At 38.1% G+C, this 18,280-nt stretch overlaps 1 protein-coding gene across 4 annotated transcripts in view; it reads left to right on the top strand.

Moving 5' to 3' along the window:
- Positions 1–18,280, top strand: part of SLC24A2 (solute carrier family 24 member 2) — a 275,076-nt gene that overhangs the window by 69,554 nt on the left and 187,242 nt on the right. For 2 of the 4 annotated variants that reach the window (XM_054055014.1, XM_054055013.1), the window contains 3 exons: positions 2,916–2,966; positions 8,661–8,756; positions 10,366–10,454. In XM_054055014.1, the coding sequence (XP_053910989.1) occupies positions 2,916–2,966; positions 8,661–8,756; positions 10,366–10,454 (236 nt within the window). The remainder of the gene's footprint in view (positions 1–2,915; positions 2,967–8,660; positions 8,757–10,365; positions 10,455–18,280) is intronic. The other 2 variants (XM_054055016.1, XM_054055015.1) reach the window with 1 other exon arrangement.

Genomic DNA, 18,280 nt, shown 5'->3' with positions numbered 1-18,280 from the left:
ACTTAGTGAACACAAAATAAACTGAGAAATTAGATATATTATTTCATAGAATCACAGAATCATAGAATAGTTTGGGCTGAAAGACACCGTCAAAGTTCATCTGGTCCAAACCCCTGCAACGAGCAGGGACATCTTTAACTAGATCGGATTGCTCAGAGCCCAGTCCAACCTGACCTTGAATGTTTCCAGGGACAATGCATCTAGCACCTCTGGGAACAACCTGTTCCAGTGTTTCAACACCCTCATTGTAAAAAACTCCTTCCTTATATGAAGCCTGAACACACCCTCTTATAGTGTCAAACCATTACCCCTTGTGCTGTCATAGTAGGCCCTGCTAAAATGTTTGTCCCCATCTTTCTTATAGGACTCTTTTAAGTACTGGAAAGCTGCAATAAGGTATCCCCAGAGACTTCTCTTCTCCAGTCTGAACAACCCCAGCTCTCGGTCTTTCCTCACAGTTCCATCCTTCTGATCATTTTTGTGGCCCTCCTCTGGACCTGCTTCAATAAGTCCATGTCTACCTTCTACTGAGAACTCCAGAGCTGGACACAGTACTCCAGGTGGGATCTCACCAGAGCAGAGTTAGGGAGAGAATCATTTCCTTTGACCTGCTGGCCACACATCTTTTGATGCAGCCCAGAATACCATTGGCGTTCTGGACTACGAGTGCACATTGCCAGCTTATGTCCAGCTTTTCGTCTGCCAGTACACTCAAGTCCTTCTCTGCGGGGCTGCTCTCAATCCCTTCTTCCTCCAGCCTGTATTGATACCAAGTGTTGTCCCAACCCAAGTGCAGAAACTTGCACTTGGCCTTGTTAAGCCTAATGAGATTCACATGGGCCCACCACACAAGCTTGGCCAGGTCTCTCTGGATGGCATCCCGTGTCTCAGGCATATCACCCACTCCACAGCTTGATGGCATCTGCAAACTTGCTGAGGGTGCACTTGATTCCCTGTCTATGTCATTATGAAAATAATAAACAGTACTTCTACCAGTACAAACCTCTGAGGGACACCAGTTGTCACTCATCTCCATCGAGACATTGAGCCATTTGCCATTACTCTCTGGATGTAACCATTCAACAAATTCCTGAGAAGTCCATCCATCCACTCCGTATCTCTCCAATTTAGAGAGAAGGATATTATGGGGGACCATGTCAAAGGCCTTACAGAAGTCCAGACAGATGACATCCATAGCTCTTCCCTTGTCCACTGGTGTAGTTACTCCATCATAGAAGGCCATTAGGTTGGTCAGGCGAGACTTGCCCTTGATGAAGCCAGGCTGGCTATTTCAAGTGTAATTTAAAATTACAAATAATATAGCACTGTTGACTAACATTACTCTTTCTGTTTACTTTGGTATGGTGTGGCATCTCCATACATAGCAGAGAACAGTAGGTAATAATCAGATGTTATAATCCTTCAAGAATGTCAGACAGGATTACCGGGAACTCTTTGTTCTCTTGAGGTGTAAAAATACACAGAAGGAAACAAATTGATCCAATGACTCTGTCACTGTCAAGGACCAGCTGTTAAGACACATCTCTGCATCCTCTCTCATGCAACCAGCAGGATGCAGGTACTCGCTGTCAGGCAGTCTGTCTGCTGTGTCCTCCCCATAGAAACCTCTTAGCATGTTCATGAAACTGGAATTACTGAATTTTAATTGTGTTGTATTTAAGGATATTGTTTTAAGTACTCTTTATCACAGTATTTCAGTTTTCCAATTCCATATAAAATAATGGAAAATGATTTGTTTTAAAAGCTGAAAACTTTTTCCAATACAGTATTTGTTGTAAGTACTTAAAGTTCAGTTGAAATTTACTTGCAGTCATATTGAAAAGAATCTTAGTATAACTGGAAAATTAAAAAATAAATACTAACAAGCAGATTTAGTCAAATTTTACCAGGTAAACCAGTGAGATATAATGAAGGCAGACTGTAGAGGCAGACCTTTTGTATTCCTGAGCAGCACTGACCCAAGTAATCTTGAAATCCACAAAATAAGTCATGTGAGTATGTGCAGTGGGTATTTTCTGGTATCATCATTCTGCATTGTAGTCAGTGGGCTGGTGATTGTATAAAATGTTCTGGACTGGATATAGGACTATAAAAGCTTTGAGAAACATAATCTCACCAACAGGATTAGAGTTTTCCTGGAAATAATTCTGCTAACTGTAAGAATTAACCCAGTTTAATCCTTGGTGTGTTCAGTTGCTGAAGTGCCCAAAACATGATTATCATCAGCATTATATACTCTCAAGCATCTCATTTCTTTTCTCTTCAGTCTCTGTAAGGTCAATATCCTCTTTTCTGCAATATATTCAGATATATTTAATGCTTTAATTAACTTAGGTCTCATAGAACCTGATGAAGTGAGTAAATATTTTTTCTCTGATTTCACAAGTGAGAAGGGAATGGTTAAATTAACTAAACCCTCTAACACAAGTCAACATCAGCACAAGTGTTGAAGCAATATTTACGGGACAGCATTGTGAATAGTTCTATAGATCATATGTTTTCAGAATTTTTTTTTTATTTGGGTGTGTAAGTATTTGAATGTCTGACTTGAGGAATGTTAAAAGAGCTCTGTTTCCAAAGCTTCTGCTGATTAGGTACTGTCAAGGTTTATTATATCTTCACAAATGTAAAGGCACCGAATTGGTCATCACCTTGAAAAGGCGCAATTTTAGATTTCAGTGCTTCTCTTGCATCTTGCTTTAGCAAGTTACTTATCTAAAGCCAATGAAATTTAGGTGGGGGAGGGGGAAATAATTGCCATTTATGTAACCCGTGTTTTGCTGTCCTGCTGAAATTTTTGCATAATCGCTGTTTGAGTTTATGAAGCACGTACAAAAACATGTACATTTCTTGAATGGTTCCTTATCTTTGTGTCTTTTACTGTGATGTTGTAGAGCTTGGATCATATGGAAACCTAAAATATTATGACACAATGACTGAAGAAGGTAAGAAATATTTTAGAATTGTTTGTATCAGCTTTTTTTGAAGCCCTTTAAGTGCCTTTTATGCATTTACTTTTTCCTTCATTTTTCTTAGTCTCGTTTTCAGTTTCTCCATTTTTAATGACTCCTTTTTGCATGTCTTCATTGACGGTGCGATCAGTTATGGCTCTTTTTTCAGATTTTTGTTTTCAGCATTTCAGATTTGCTATTTCAGATAAGGAAATACAACAGAGGGCTTTTATTAAAAACATACACGCAAAACCACACACAAACTGTACAGCACAGTTTGATATATATTGTAGATGCTTATTTTGTGCCAAGTTTTACAATGTATTCAAGAACATGAATTAATTTATGGATGTTCAAATCACTCAGTTTGAGAACAATTATTAAGTGACTTCGATTACTGTATTATTCAAAAGTAATGAATAAACTTTGAGAACTATGGATAACGATTCCTGGAGTATTAATATTATGCTTAGTTGCAATGCAAAAATTATGCAATTTAAAGTCCTGAATCTAGCAATACAAGAAGGAATTAATAGGGCTTGAATAGGGATCAGTGAAATCCTGGGAAATTTTTCTGCTGATTCAAAGGCATTGCAGTTTATTATACTAATTCAGGAAAGCAGTTAGCTGCGTACGAAATTGCCAGCACATACTCTCAGTCCTAGTGCCGTCAGCATTTTGATAATCTGGAAGTTTCTCTGAACTAAGACTTGATTGTCCATAGGATCAAGGCCTTTTGTCCAGCTCTCTAATTATAATGCCAGACAGATGGTTTAATGAATGTTCAGTTTCGTAATTAGTGATGTGTTTGAAGATGGAGATAAGCTCGAGGCCTAAGTTAGCTACTTACTCTTACTTCTTTTTAATGTTGGAAATATAAGGCAAATAGCTTAATTTTCTGTCTTTAAAAGCATGGTTATTTTCTAGTTTAGATTAACCTTGAAGTTAAAAGGTTTTAAGAAAACTTCCATGATACAACTTATCATGATCATTTCTTGGGTGGAAGGAAGGGACGGAAAGGCGGGGGAGGTGGGGATGTGATAGCTTCTCACTATTTCCCATTTTCTGTATCTACTGTTGATACTCGACTATAATTGTACTATTCTGGGGCTGGCTGTAAGAGATACTTCCTTCCACCTTTGTACCTGATACTGGAAGATGCTGCTTTCTTCTGTAGTATGCATGAGCTTATCAGGCAGTCTTGCCACACCACCTTCTATTGCCCAGATTCAGCACCCGATTCACAGGAGTGGCACCGATATAAGAAAACATGTCTAAGAGGAGATTTTACTGGGCAAACAGTGTTGTCTGTGTTGTTTAAATACACCTGTTGAGCACCTCAAATGAGTCCTTAGCCCAAGCAATTCAGATATAGCTACCAATTCTAAAGCTTTTGTGGTATGTCTCATCTCAGTCTTCATTACAATTAAGATGTGAAGGTCATTTCTTATTGTAGTCTCCAAGTTGGGCATGTTAAGTTTTTTCTTTTTTATGCTGAAGTTTCAAATTCATAAATATTCTATTGAGAGTTAAATGTAGCTCTTTGTTGGCAAACACTTGTGCAAGTATGATATATGCAATATATGTATATATTAATGCTGTGCTTATGCTGTAGTGATGCTGTTACCATTCAATGTAATCTCAGAAAGCACTCCTCCTGAATAAATAATCCAGGATCATACTGTAGTAATATCAAAAATCCTGTAGCAAAAATCTTCCAGTAGCAAAAATAAGAAAGGAAGCTCTTTGTCTTCAGGAGAATTAACGCTGACGAGAGACTATGATACAGTTTATGATCTCGAATACAACTGTCTTCAACGTTTTCATGACTTTCACAAAGCAATTAATGAACAGTGTATCCCAGAACCTGTATTTAGATCAGTGTGCTGTATTTTGAACTTTCTGTTTGGATTTTCAAAAGTATAATCACTATCACTCTGCATCACACTTATTTGCATTGTCTGTTTTCCTCTTTCTCTTCCTTTTTCAACTAAGCTTTTTCATAGTTTGTACAGAGAGTTAGTCACAGGAACATGTAAACCCAGATACAAATTCATGGAATTTTTTCTAATGTAGTACATTCTTATCTCCAAGTCCTCAAACCCTGAGTGGAGATTGCAGATTAATCAGGCCCAACTGGGAGAGAAAATGAGCCCTACTAGATGAGAAGAGACCCTCGCGGTAATCTCGTGCTGATGTAGCCTCCACAAACAGCCTAAAGCATAACAAAAGTGCATATATTTTCATTTGATGCTTCTGCAGGATTTTAACATTAAATGAGAAAGCACATGAGGTGATGTTTTGGTGTTTATCAGTTGCGAACCACTCATTGTGTTCCTGGTCATGAGAAGGACTGGTAAGTTCGGTTCAGACTGCTTAACGACTACAGATTTGACATCTTCAGACTCATGAAAGCTTGGCTATAGCTACATAGATATAGTAATTTGCATTGGAACGGAGACTAAAAACTAGACAACTACTAGAGCCTTGGATTTTTTTATTGAATACATTTCTGAAGGTAAACCATTTTCCTACTAAATCAAAGGCTTTTCTGACCCAAAGAACATGAAGACTGTAATTTAGATAGTAGTCAAAGGATTGGCTTTTTAATGTATCCTTGATAAAGAGGAGAATTTCTACCAACTGATGCTAGCAGGAATTACTCATGCAGATCAAGACATGTCTATAATATAAAATACTGATTTCTTGCATATATTCAATAAAACCAATTTAGTTTTAAGCTACCTTCTTTGCTAATCACCTGGCGATGTTCTCCTGTTCCTTCTATTCCATCCTTTGTAAACTGAAATGAGCTGCAAAATCTGTCTGAATTTAGTGAATCTAGGTCGATTAAGAATTTTCTATAAGAATCTGTCCATTTGGGGTCTGTGGAGTCAAGCATTTTCTTTCACCTAAACCCTCATGGTACCGGATAGTGTGAAAATCACTCTTACGTAGTCAAACCCATAGTACATAGACCTGCTAAAGAGGAACCATGAGTTCCTACTTTCTCCTAGAAATAAGAACAGTAACAAAGAATTCTTCTGAGTTATTTACTTCTGCTCTGTGTTTTTACACCTTACTGTCTTCATGCAGGCTAGTACTACTGCTTTCCTCAGTTTCATGCTTTTGATAGTTGGTAATGTTTTTTCTTCCATTTCCTCACACATTTGTGACCTACACTGAGTGAACAAATGGAAGATAATGATGTAAAACAATGTAGAAAAATGTAAAACAATGCACGTACTGAGAAATAAAAATAAACCAAAGTACAGTTTATATTTCAAAATGTTGAAGTTAATTTTCATCACAGTGTCTTATAACTGCAGAACAATCTCCTGAATGAAGCAGCATAACTTACAATTTTAAAAGTTCATAGGAGAAAGTCTTCCCAAAGATGGGTGGAGGCTTTTAGAAATGTGAAAAAAATATCAAAACCAACTTCAGTTAAGCTAAACTAAGACAGTATGAGTATCTGTCAAGACATTTTCTTTTCAGTTCAATAATGGCTCAAGTTTCTCTATTAAAAAAAAAAAACTAAACAATTTTAAGCAATCTCAAACAAAAGACTAGAATATTCTTATAAAATTCTGTATTACTTTTAATTAAGCTTTTTCAATTGAACCTTAAATTAAAGGGTCCTACACCAACCTGAAGTATGGAGAGACATGGATGGTTCCACAAGTATTTCTCAGAAAAATGTCTCAGCTGCATAATTTCTATTGCTTTGAAAAATGCGTTTGTGTACTTGGGGCATCACAAGCCAAATTCTCAAAGACATGAAGCTGAATTGAAGTCTGAAATCTAATTCAATCTTTTAGAAAACTCTTATACATACTGTGTGAAAATTATGCATGCACCTTTGAGATGCATATGAAAATTACACAGTTACCTATCCACACATGCTTCTGGATGAACACTTTTTAAATGCCTCTAATGTTTCAGGAGAAGCTAGGACTTAGCATTTCAGCTGAAAATATTTGGAAATATGATTTTTTACTTTTTCCTCTATTTTTTCTTTCTCTTATCTGATAAGCAATTCCTTCTCTCTCTCTCTCTCTCTCTCTCTCTTTCTTTCTTTCACTCTTTGTTTATTCTTCCCCTTCTAACTAAAACCTCTGCCACTCACCCCATGCATTGCAATAATAAGACAGCTTGCTATTTATGATTGTGTTCTGTGTTTAGATACTGTTCTGCAGGCCATTTTACTCTAGGTGCCATGTACCATAAAGGTAATCTTTGCAGTATATTGTGAATGGCTATTTATTTTTTTTGAGCATGATGTGTTCATGAAAAGATAGGGACTGCTGAAAGGACAGTACTGCTAATTAAAACTTTGCGGTATTTTTATTACTTTTCAAGTGATTTGCTGTTGACAAATTAATTCCACTTCCCAGCAAATGATTGCCGCTCATCCCTGTGGACTGTGCATATGCTTCTTCACATACAGAAGTATTATTACAGGGGTTCAAAGATTCCATTTGTGAGAAGGGAAGAAAAAATTTCTTTCTTAACTTACAACTTATTCTTCTGTGTCTTTTATTTTAACTTGGAAGCAGTGACTGTTATCCTACTAAATGAGTTCAGTTGTTTCTTCTCACAGTTACTTGCCACTGGGAATCAAGTATGTGATTCCATTGAAACATCTTTCGGTCTTATGAATGAGCTGGTTTTCCTACAGGGACACCAACAGTTTTTAATGGATTTTTTTAGCAGAAGGTGGAGAATGAAAAAGTCGCAGACTCTGTGTGCAAAAGTGTTCTTAATTAGAAGTGTAGTATAGCCACTAGTTGCAGTTTTAAAAAAGATCGTAAAAGACTTAAAGAGCAATAGAAATGAGGACAACAATAAAGAAAGACAAATAAATCATCTTTCTATGTGACATAGACTGTTATAAGCTGTCCAAAGACTACTTGCATAGAAAGATCAACCAATGTAGAGGAAGAATTGAATTAAATTCACTTAATATTTGCCATCTTTTAGAGGGCCTACTACGAATGTTTTATTTGGACTCAGTGGTCAATAAAGAGCAGCAGGACTTCAGGCCTCTCTTAAGATAGGATGAGTTGCTGTAGAGACAGTCTAGATGATGAGATGGATTGTTAACCTAATGGGAGACGAAAAACACACAGCAACTTGAGAAGAAAATTTCACTTTGAGCAGCTGGTATGGAAATCATGTATTCTAGATACTTTTTCTTCTACTGCTATCTGTAGAAGTCACAGGCACATAGCTGAGTGTGAAGTGACAAAGTTGACCACAGTCACCATCATGCAATATTTGGGTTCATCTGAAATTCTGTGTTACTGTACTACTAACTAAGACCTGAAACTGTTTATGTTTGCTTATAATATCTTTGTTCATCTGTACATATCTTCTGTTTAGGCTGAAATCCTACATCATCACATTTATAGCTGGAACTTTAATGACTGCTTCTGAAGGAAAATAGAGCTTTTGTTGTCAATTTCTTATTCAATTTGTTGTTGAGTTCTAAGAATAGGGTGAAAAAAATTACATTTTTATTTCCATGAAAAAGAAAAAAGTATGTAGGAGGACATCAGATAGTGTTTTATTGTGTTTGCTGTTTGGGGAGGATTATCAGCACTGATTTATGGAGCCTAAGCTACTGCAAAGAAACTTTGCTTCACAGAATGGCTGCATTTTAATAGTAAAAATGCTCTCTTTTAGGAAAGTTCAAGGAAAGAGCCTCAATTCTGCATAAGATCGCCAAAAAGAAGTGCCAGGTGGAAGACAGTGAAAGGCAGAATGGAGCTGCTAATCATGGTGAGTGCAGCAGTTTAGATTTATCACTTGTTCCTGAGGGTCCTTTTCACTGTTTTATTTTGCTTGAAAATCGTTAGGGGTTTATTTCTCCTTCTGCTTCATTATCTTATCTTAGTAAAAACATTCTGATTCCCTATATAAAAGTGTTTGAAAGTGCAAGAAGAGAAAGTCAGTCAAGGCATTTAGATAGCCTCCTGGCAGGGTTGAAAAGAAAAAGTTGATGGTTTTGGATATATGTTGGTGTGACAAAATAGAGAGACAAAGGTTATTCGTAGTTCATATGTAAAAAATTAATGAATTTAATGACTTGCTCTGGGATAATATATGTTTTACATTATATCATCCTTGTCACAAAATATTTAAAATATGAAGTTTTTCTATTTAAAATTTGATTTGTCTATCTACTTCTTGCTAGAGTAATTTAGGCCTATCTTTTTCAACTGAGCAAAATTACCTTGCTATGGTTTTCCTTTAAGGGTAAGAATTTGTATTTTAGTTCAGAAGTTCCTGTACTAAAAGAAAATCTGTACGATATTCATTTTTCTCTACTATACCTTAGCATATTCTTTGCATTAGAAAACCAGATGCAAATGTGCCCAATAATAGCCATATCATTTTGTTAGTTGATGCTTTTTCTGACCTTGTGCTATGTTTAGATAGTATTTGGTTCCAGAAACAAGCAGTTGGATGGGACATACTGTTAATTAACCGTAATGATGTCTGTGGGGTTAAGAGACAACGCACATGCACTGAAATAATTACAGATAGTCTGGCACTCTGTTGTGACCATGATCTCAGATTTTTAATTTAGAAGAATCTCAGGATAGCTGTAATGTAACCAGACAGCTGTATTTACTTCTGTGCACAAGAGCATACCATAAGGCATGTTGAACTTGAGTTAGACATTTCAAATTGCTGTTCCCCATAAATTGTTGTTGTCCAAGCTATTTTAGGCCACTGATAAGTCAGAATAAATTTTAATAAATTTGTCATCAGAAACCAAAGGTCCAGTTTTATCCCTTTCGTTCCTGCAAGCATTTAGCACAAGGACAACAGGATTCTGTTTTAAAGATCATCCTCTGCTATTGGATGTTATTAGACCATCTATTTATTGTTTTCTCACATCTGGCATGGGAAAGAGCATGATTACAACTAAGATGTAACTTCACTGATTGCAGAGGTTAAGAGTGTCATAAAAGTTACATATTCTTGAATATATCCCCTCCGCTGTAAATGCAACATGTTGTGTTCTTTAATGTGGGGAGAATGCTATACGTCACTTTTTACCTGAAGTATTAGACTCAGAAGTTTAACACGAACATAGTTGACTGAATATTGCAGAAAAAGGTAAAGTTTCTAGGATATGAGTACCTCTAGAATAGTTTCTTCAAATGGAAGCTCACCACTCATTAAAGTTTTCTTCAAAATGTGTACTGGTAAAATGAATGACAGAATTTTTGTCTCTCTCTTTTGAAGGCAGATATATGTCCACCTTCAGTATTTGATGATTTACACAGGTTAAATATATGACAGTAGTTTCACTAATGGATTTGGTACTTAATATTCTGTTCTGTTGTTTTCCCACTCTTATTTATGGACGATGCCACAGAAAAAAGTGCGAAAGTAGAAGTTGCAGTAACGCCACCGAGTGATTCAGGACCAGTGCAGAATGGAATTGCTCACAATGTTGAAGAAGAGGTTAATACCTTTTTTTTATTTTTATTTTTGTATTAGTAAATATAGTGCATGCTTGACTGTGCTTTTCTCTGAAAGTATACATCTTAAAAGCAAGAAGCTGTTAATATGAACTGTCTGTAATATATTTAATTTTCATTTACAACTGAAAACACAGTATGGTTTGCTGTATATAAAAGCTCTACTTTTTTGTGTCCCTGCCCTTCAGTCTAAGGTAAGATGGCAGTCTGGAATGAATTAGGAAATATATTTTTACTTATCAGATAAGATGTTTGCAGCCCTAAATATAGATAATGGAAATTGTTTGGTTATCATCACATTGCAAAAATCTTTTTCTCTGAAGAGAGTAGCCTGGCAAGTTGTGCTTCGTGGAATAGTCAGAAGTAGTTATAAAAGTGGGGCTGCATGCAAACCACTTCTCCATACTGCCTTCTGTTAATTTGAGACAAATAACAAATTAACCCAAATAAGATATAGAATACTAGTGTTTCTGTGACTCTTATTTCACATGGTTAAAATCTGTAAAAGAAGTAATTGCACACTTAAATGTGCTTTTTTAACATATACCTTTTGTAGATAATAAGTAACTGCATAACTGTTTCTAACTTGCACAATGGCTACTGAAATAGTTATGCAGTTGAGCTAGCTTGTTTCTTAATTATTTTCTAGTTCTCTAGAGTAGCTGACAGCAAAAATTTGGCCCTGACAGGACCTTCTTTAATGTATTTATTTCTTTTTAAATTTTATGAATACTGCCTATATCCCAAGTAGGCAAACAAGTGGAAAATTGCTCATGAATTGGTTTTGCTGAAATTTGGCACTGCTTGTTTAGACTCAGACAGCAAAATAGTCGTTGACAAAGAAGCTTTTATAATGGTTTGTTTGTACAGTTTACTTTTTATCCTTCTCATTTAAGCTATAGCAATGCAGGAAAGGTACTGCAAGAGATGGCTGAGCAGTGGCCTACACCATAACGTAAGCTGGAGGCCAGTTACAAGTGGGGTTCCCCACGGCTCAGTGCTGGGTCCAGCCCTGTTCAATGTCTTTAACATTATGTTCAATGTCTTTAACCTGGATGAAGGCATTGAGTGCACTCTTAGCAAATTTGCGGATGACACTAAGCTGGGTGGAAGTGTGGATCTGCTGGAGGGCAGGGAGGCTCTGCAAAGGGATCTGAACAGGCTGGACCGCTGGGCTGAGACCAATGGGATGAGGTTTAACAAGGCCAAATGCCGGGTCCTGCACTTGGGGCACAACAACCCTATGCAGTGCTACAGACTGGGGGAAGAATGGCTGGAGAGCTGCGTGGAGGAGAAGGACCTGGGGGTAATGGTTGGCAGCCGACTGAACATGAGCCAGCAGTGTGCCCAGGTGGCCAAGAAGGCCAATGGCATCTTGGCTTGTACCAGAAACAGCGTGACCAGCAGGTCCAGGGAGGTTATTCTCCCTCTGTACTCAGCACTGGTGAGACCGCACCTTGAGTACTGTGTTCAGTTCTGGGCCCCTCACCACAAGAAGGATGTTGAGGCTCTGGAGCGTGTCCAGAGAAGAGCAATGAAGCTGGTGAGGGGGCTGGAGAACAAGTCTTATGAGGAGTGGCTGAGAGAGCTGGGGTTGTTTAGCCTGGAGAAGAGGAGGCTGAGGGGAGACCTTATTGCTCTCTACAACTACCTGAAAGGAGGTTATGGAGAGGAGGGAGCTGGCCGTCAGAGGACAGGACAAGGGTGAATGGCCTCAAGCTCCACCAGGGGAGGTTCAGGCTGGACATCAGGAAAAAATTTTTCACGGAAAGGGTCATAGGGCACTGGAACAGGCTGCCCAGGGAGGTGGTCGAATCACCTTCCCTGGAGGTGTTTAAGGGACGGGTGGATGCGGTGCTGAGGGGCATGGTTTAGGGATTGATAGGAGTGGTTGGACTCGATGATCCAGTAGGTCCTTTTCAACCTAGTGATTCTATGATTCTATGATCAACGTCCCCTTATTTAAAGTGGAATGAGTTGTGGTGCGTTTACATACAGCAAAATCATGCCAGAAAGGCAATGGCTATGTTTTGTTTTGAATCATCCCGGCTTTAGGTTTTGACATTTTAGTTGCTTTCGCTTGTTTATCATTTAACAGAATTGTTAGTCCAAAACAGAGCTCACTTTGCCTTCTTTGTGACCTGAGCAATATCACTGCAGCTGCAATTGTTTCCTTGAAAGGTTCTGCAAGTCATCAGGAAAAATTAGAAGTGGTGAACAAGTAATGGAGTGTTTATGTCTGTTGGCTGCTTCCTAAACACAATTATCTCTCACAAGGAGCATAATTTATACTGAAACATACTTATAACAGGAAGAGGTTATCAATTTTTTTTTTCTGCAAGACTGGGAAAAAACACCTTGATGTGTAGGAGGGTGAGTCTTTGGGAAAAGATTCTGTTTGCTTTACACGGCTGGAGGTCGAGAAATGACAAGATGATTCTGGCCAGCTGGTGTCTTAGTGCACTAAATATTGGCAGTTTTAATTCTTCACTGTCTACAGATAATTTTTGTCTCTGGGACCAGAAATTGAAATTCAGAGTCAAGGATCCGAAAGAGATTGGTATTTTAGATATCCTGAATGTTCAGTAAATATAATGAATCTCTCATGGAAAGGAGAGCATTGTAGAACTTTAAATTACCCTTCCTGTTAATCTAAGTTGTTAAGACTGATATGCCACTTAAAGATCTTTGTCAGCCCGACAAAGCATTAGTCCTATGTAAATGAGACAAGTAAAATCGATGTAGTAAAAAATCTCACCGCATTTCAGCACTTAACATTTTAAGGTAAGGAAAGATACAGTTTTCAGATCCATTTGGATCTTGGAATCTGTTCTGAGAGTCTGACCTCACCACAGCAGTGAAATATGTCTTTAGACTATTTTTTAAATTGAGCGGAAAAAAAAAAAAAAAAAAAAAAGCAAAATCCAGCAAGCAGAGTGGCTTTTAGACATCTATTCTCGAAGGTTAATAAGGGACGACATATCATGGTGTAACCTGTTAAGAGTGTACATAAATCAGTCTGCAGGATGTATTAAACTCTACTAGAGTTTAGTAGCTTTAGAAGTAAACTAGTCTTGTTTTGTGAGATTTTTTTTTCCACTGATATTGTTCAGTGAAAACTATGAAGGAAAAGCAATCTGAAGCAATCACATCTCACAGTAATGTCCCTATGCTATCATTCTGCATTGTAATGAAGCTGTTTCTAAGCTTGTTCAAAAATCTGCAAGGTCAAGTAGCCCCATCATTCAAAACAATGGTTTCAATTTCAAGCAACTGAAGGCTAAGGAAGGAAAATTATTGCAACAGTACATTACTCAGCAATGTCTTCCTCTCATCTCCCTTTAGACATCTTAAAGTTTCTGTGAGGCAAATTTTGGGACTCTTATGTTAATTTTCAGCAAGTATTAGAACATTCTGAAATACTACTGTGCTGTATCAGAGGCGGGGTATGTTATTTATACTTACCCAAATGACAAGATGGAGCAAGCAGGGGGATTTGTAACTGATGGATTCTGCAGATTTAACTCCATCAGTCTGAAAGAAAGAATTTTAGGTGCCTGTTGTTACAATAAAAAATAGCAATCCTCTAATAACCTTTTGAAATGGTCCATGCTGAGTTCCTCCTTGGTGGCTTTTCTAATTTTGCCATCTTCCAGTGATAACCTGACAGCTGCTGCTCTCTCGGGCAGCTTCAGCTATTGGTATGCTGGAACCTATTTTGTAATTAAGAAGTATATAATGGTATTTTTGAAAAGTTTTAATAAAAAATAGTCTTATCCATGTAACAAATAAATAGGTCTCTATGATACTTAGGACCCTACTTTGCTGTGAGCTTCTCTGGCTTACCCTGCACTGCACAAGTGCCCTTCCTTAACGTGTTGACTAGCTTTCTTGTGCACAGCTTCCCAAGCTGTGGCATCACTCTGAATCTAACACTGGGCTATTCAGTTTCCTTCTTTTTGTATGTTGACTTCATGGACACTAATATGATTACTCCTGATTTACAGAAGTGTAGGCAATGCCAGAATTGCACATACAGTATTCATGTGACCTTTTGGTTTAATAAAGATTAGAATTTGAGGAAATAAAATGGATCCTTCCCTTCCCAAGCCTTCTTTCTAGCTTTTCCAAACTTTATGTAGACACAACATACTCCTGGGAAACAGTATATCTTCAAAGGCAATGGTATCAGTTCAAAAAGCAGCTCTGTTAAGGGAAGTAATACTGAAAGCGTGGGATAGTATGCCAGCTAGTCCTCTCCTCTTTCAAAAACTCACTTATTGAAGCTGAGCGATGAGAACAAACTGAGTACAACGCATTGTTGACCTACAAATACTCGTGAATTTTGATCTTCTTGTGAACAAGTATTCCCTGTTTTACACTGAGAATGTCATTTGCTCCTATTCCATGAGTGGAATTCAGCCTTCCGGCTTGAATTTTTGATGATTTTTCCTTACTCTGATGCAAAGGGAAGTGCTGTAGTGTTAGAAGCGTCTGAAAATAAGTACATTAAAATCGTGTTTCACCAGTACAAAAAGAACATGCAAATCCCTCTTACAAACTCCCTTTCATTTAAAAGTAAACTGTTAAGCAAAGGACCCTTGTGAAAGGAAAATCTTAGGCTAAGACTGCAAGAGAAGGGGAAGAATGTTTTAATTTACCTATATTTATTAATGTTCCTTTAAAAAAACCCAAACCATAATACTCCAAATGCCATGATTTAGTTTTCCTTATTCCCTCTCCTATTTTCTTTGGGAGGGCTGGGGGTGCCATCTTTGTATTTTTTCCTGATTCTTATTCTTTCCTTCTTTCCTTCATTTTCAATTGCAGAAGGCTGAAACACTACACAACACAGAGTCAAGGACACTGTTAGTTAAGGACTTCTACAAGGTCTCGTGAACTAGGTGAATTTTGCTTTACTTTCTTTTCTTTTTTCTTTTTTTTTTCTTTCAATTTCTTCATTTGTCTCTTCCAAAGTCTACTTCTTGCTTTTTGCCTGTTTCCCAGGCCCTTAACTGCATCCTTCTTACTTCTCTTTTCTCCAGGGAAACTCAGGTTTCCTCTTGCTAGCCCAATCTCTTGAGCAACCAGATAAATTCTGTCCTGATGGTACTTGCAGAAATTCGAAAAGACTTTCCAGAAAATGTACCCAGCAACCCAGTCATTTGTCTCAGAGTGTAAGATTTATATAATCCCACTCTCACTGTAAGCAGCAGCAGATCTTTTCCACTTTGATAAAACTAGGATCATCAGCTGTGAAAGACTCATGACTGTGGTCTTCCCAGCTCCTAACAAGCATAGCAAGGAACAATACCTCTTCCCACCATATGGTCTGTAAGATGTTCCTGCTTCATTTTCAGCCAGAAATTGTCTTCCCTCCTGCTGGATATTGCGTATTCTTCAGGGATTTTGTTCTACTTACCGCATTCTGTCTCTTAACCTCTAGCAGGTTGCCACAAAGGAGTAGACTCTGTTATCTAAAACTTCAGAGTGGTACTGAGCATATATGAGAAAGTGAAAGAAGACTAGAAGGACATTGACTATGTCATTAAATGTTTTATAGGGTGCCCTTCAGAGAAATGATCCTTCTGAGAAGTGCAATTGTCTCCCATCCCCCTGCCACCTTCTTAACATGCATTTGATTAAGAGTATGCAGTCATAGTCATTTTAACCTGTGGCTTTCCTAAAAATAGCTTCCAATCTGAAGATAACACCTTTTCCTTCCACCTACACACACACACGCACACATGCACATACACACACACATGCATACACATGCGCACACTTTTACCTGTTTCCATGGAAACTCCACTGGAAAATGTTTACATGCCAGCCATGTCAGAGATAACTTTTCGATGAAAACACAAAAAAGCAACTTGTATGTCATAGGAAAATGCCACAGATGCCTTATTACTTTCATTGGATCTAATCCACTTACCTGAGCAACAATGCAGTAAGCATGTTTTGCCTTCTCCACCAAAGAACAACAGCACAGTGTGCTGCGTTTCAGGACAAAGCCCTTTATGGGAACAGAATTCCTCTGCCCTGGACTACTCACTCTGTTTGCATTAAATTAGCATGATGTGAATCTGAGTAGCATTGCATTCTTTTTCTTGGACTTCTAAGATGCTGTGCTAGTTTAAACATTCTATTTCACAGAGAAAGGGTCAAGGAGACTAGAGCAGGTGTTGTTATAAGGCCATGATAAATTCTAGCATCCCTGGCTTCTGTTTGATTGATCATTAAAAATACATTTTCCAAAGCCCAGACGTTTTTTCATTTGCCACACTCAGCCTAAAGGAAATGCTTGTGGCTTGTTCGCTGGTGTAGCTCTTCTAGTAACTTAATGAAAATGTCACTATCATCAAAAACGTTTGGTCTTTATTTTCCCAAGGCTACTCAGTTTCCCATTCCACATTTTTGTCTGCCATATGCCACTTTGACTTACTTGAGAACTAGGACGGTGAAAAATGTCCTGAAGACAAACGCTTATCCTTCAGATGTATCTGCATCACACCATAGCCATTACTTATTCTGGTGTGCTGGCTGCAGCTTTGACTACTACATCCTGAGTGTTTATTTTAAGTTTCCCTGAAGAATGCTGTCAGTAACATGAGCATTAAAAACTGCATATAAGCTCCAGGAGCTGTGCTTTCAGGTATTTGTGCAAGAGCCCAAGAGGGCAAAAGCATAAATAGCAGAATCTGCAGCAAATACCTGCCTGAACTTTGCCCCTTCCCGTAAGCTCTGCTGAAGAGATAGCTCTTTTCAGTGAGGTCATGATACAGAGAGGATTCGTACAAATTAGCTGCCCTGTGAGGAGTATCCATATATACAGAATGTATTTTGGAAGCTCAGCAATTTAACTTTACTCTCTACTTGAATTTTACTCAAGAATTCATGAGGAAGGAAGTTCTTTTCTGTATGCTGCAGAAATTATATATTATGATGCTAGCTTTCTATCTCATCTCCTTTCACACATTTTTTTTCAAATGAGAGGTAAGAGAAGATAAATGAGCAATTCAAGTTACAGACAAGAAACAGAAATCAGAGTCTTGAGGCTGTTCAAAGTAAGGCTCCAATTGCCTTTGTTCTCTGCCTTTCTAGTGAAATAAATTAGTGTGAGATTTGCTATTCTAAAGAAAAAAATCAATCTCTATTCTGAAAATCATTACGTACCTTGGACACAGGTAACGTTTTGAGACATCGTAATTTTTTCTTGATTCATTCATTGTGAGAAGTTGAGTTGTGCAAAGCTCTTCACTTCCAAAATAAAAAAAATCTAAGCAGTCTTTTGCAGCACCATCAGGCAAAGAAAGTGCCTTTTTATACAGAGGGCGCAATATCTATACTTTAGGATAAGCCAATTCGTAGAATCATAGAATGGTTTGAGTTGCAAGGGACCTTAAGGATCATCTAATTCCAACCCCCCTGCCATGGGCAGGGACACCTCCCACTAGATCAGGCTGCCCAAGGCCCCATCCAACCTGGCCTTGAACAATTCCAGGGATGGGGCATCCACAACTTCCCTGGGCAACCTGTGCCAGTGTTTCATCACCCTCATTGTGAAGAATTTCCTCCTCTTATCTAGTCTAAATCTGCCCCTCTCCAGTTTATAGCCATTCCCTCTAGTTCTACACTACAAGCCTTTGTAAACAGTCCTTCCCTGGCTTTCTTGTAGTCCCTTCAGGTATTGCAAGGCCACTATAAGGTCTCCTTGAAGCCTTCACTTCTCCAGACTGAACAAGCCCAACCGTCTCAGCCTGTCCTCGTAGGAAAGGTGCTTCAGCCCTCCAGTCATCTTTGTAG

Source organism: Cuculus canorus, chromosome Z (assembly GCF_017976375.1).
Source record: "Cuculus canorus isolate bCucCan1 chromosome Z, bCucCan1.pri, whole genome shotgun sequence".
NCBI classification, from domain to species: Eukaryota; Metazoa; Chordata; class Aves; order Cuculiformes; family Cuculidae; genus Cuculus; species Cuculus canorus.
This window is presented reverse-complemented; position numbering and strand designations above follow the sequence as displayed.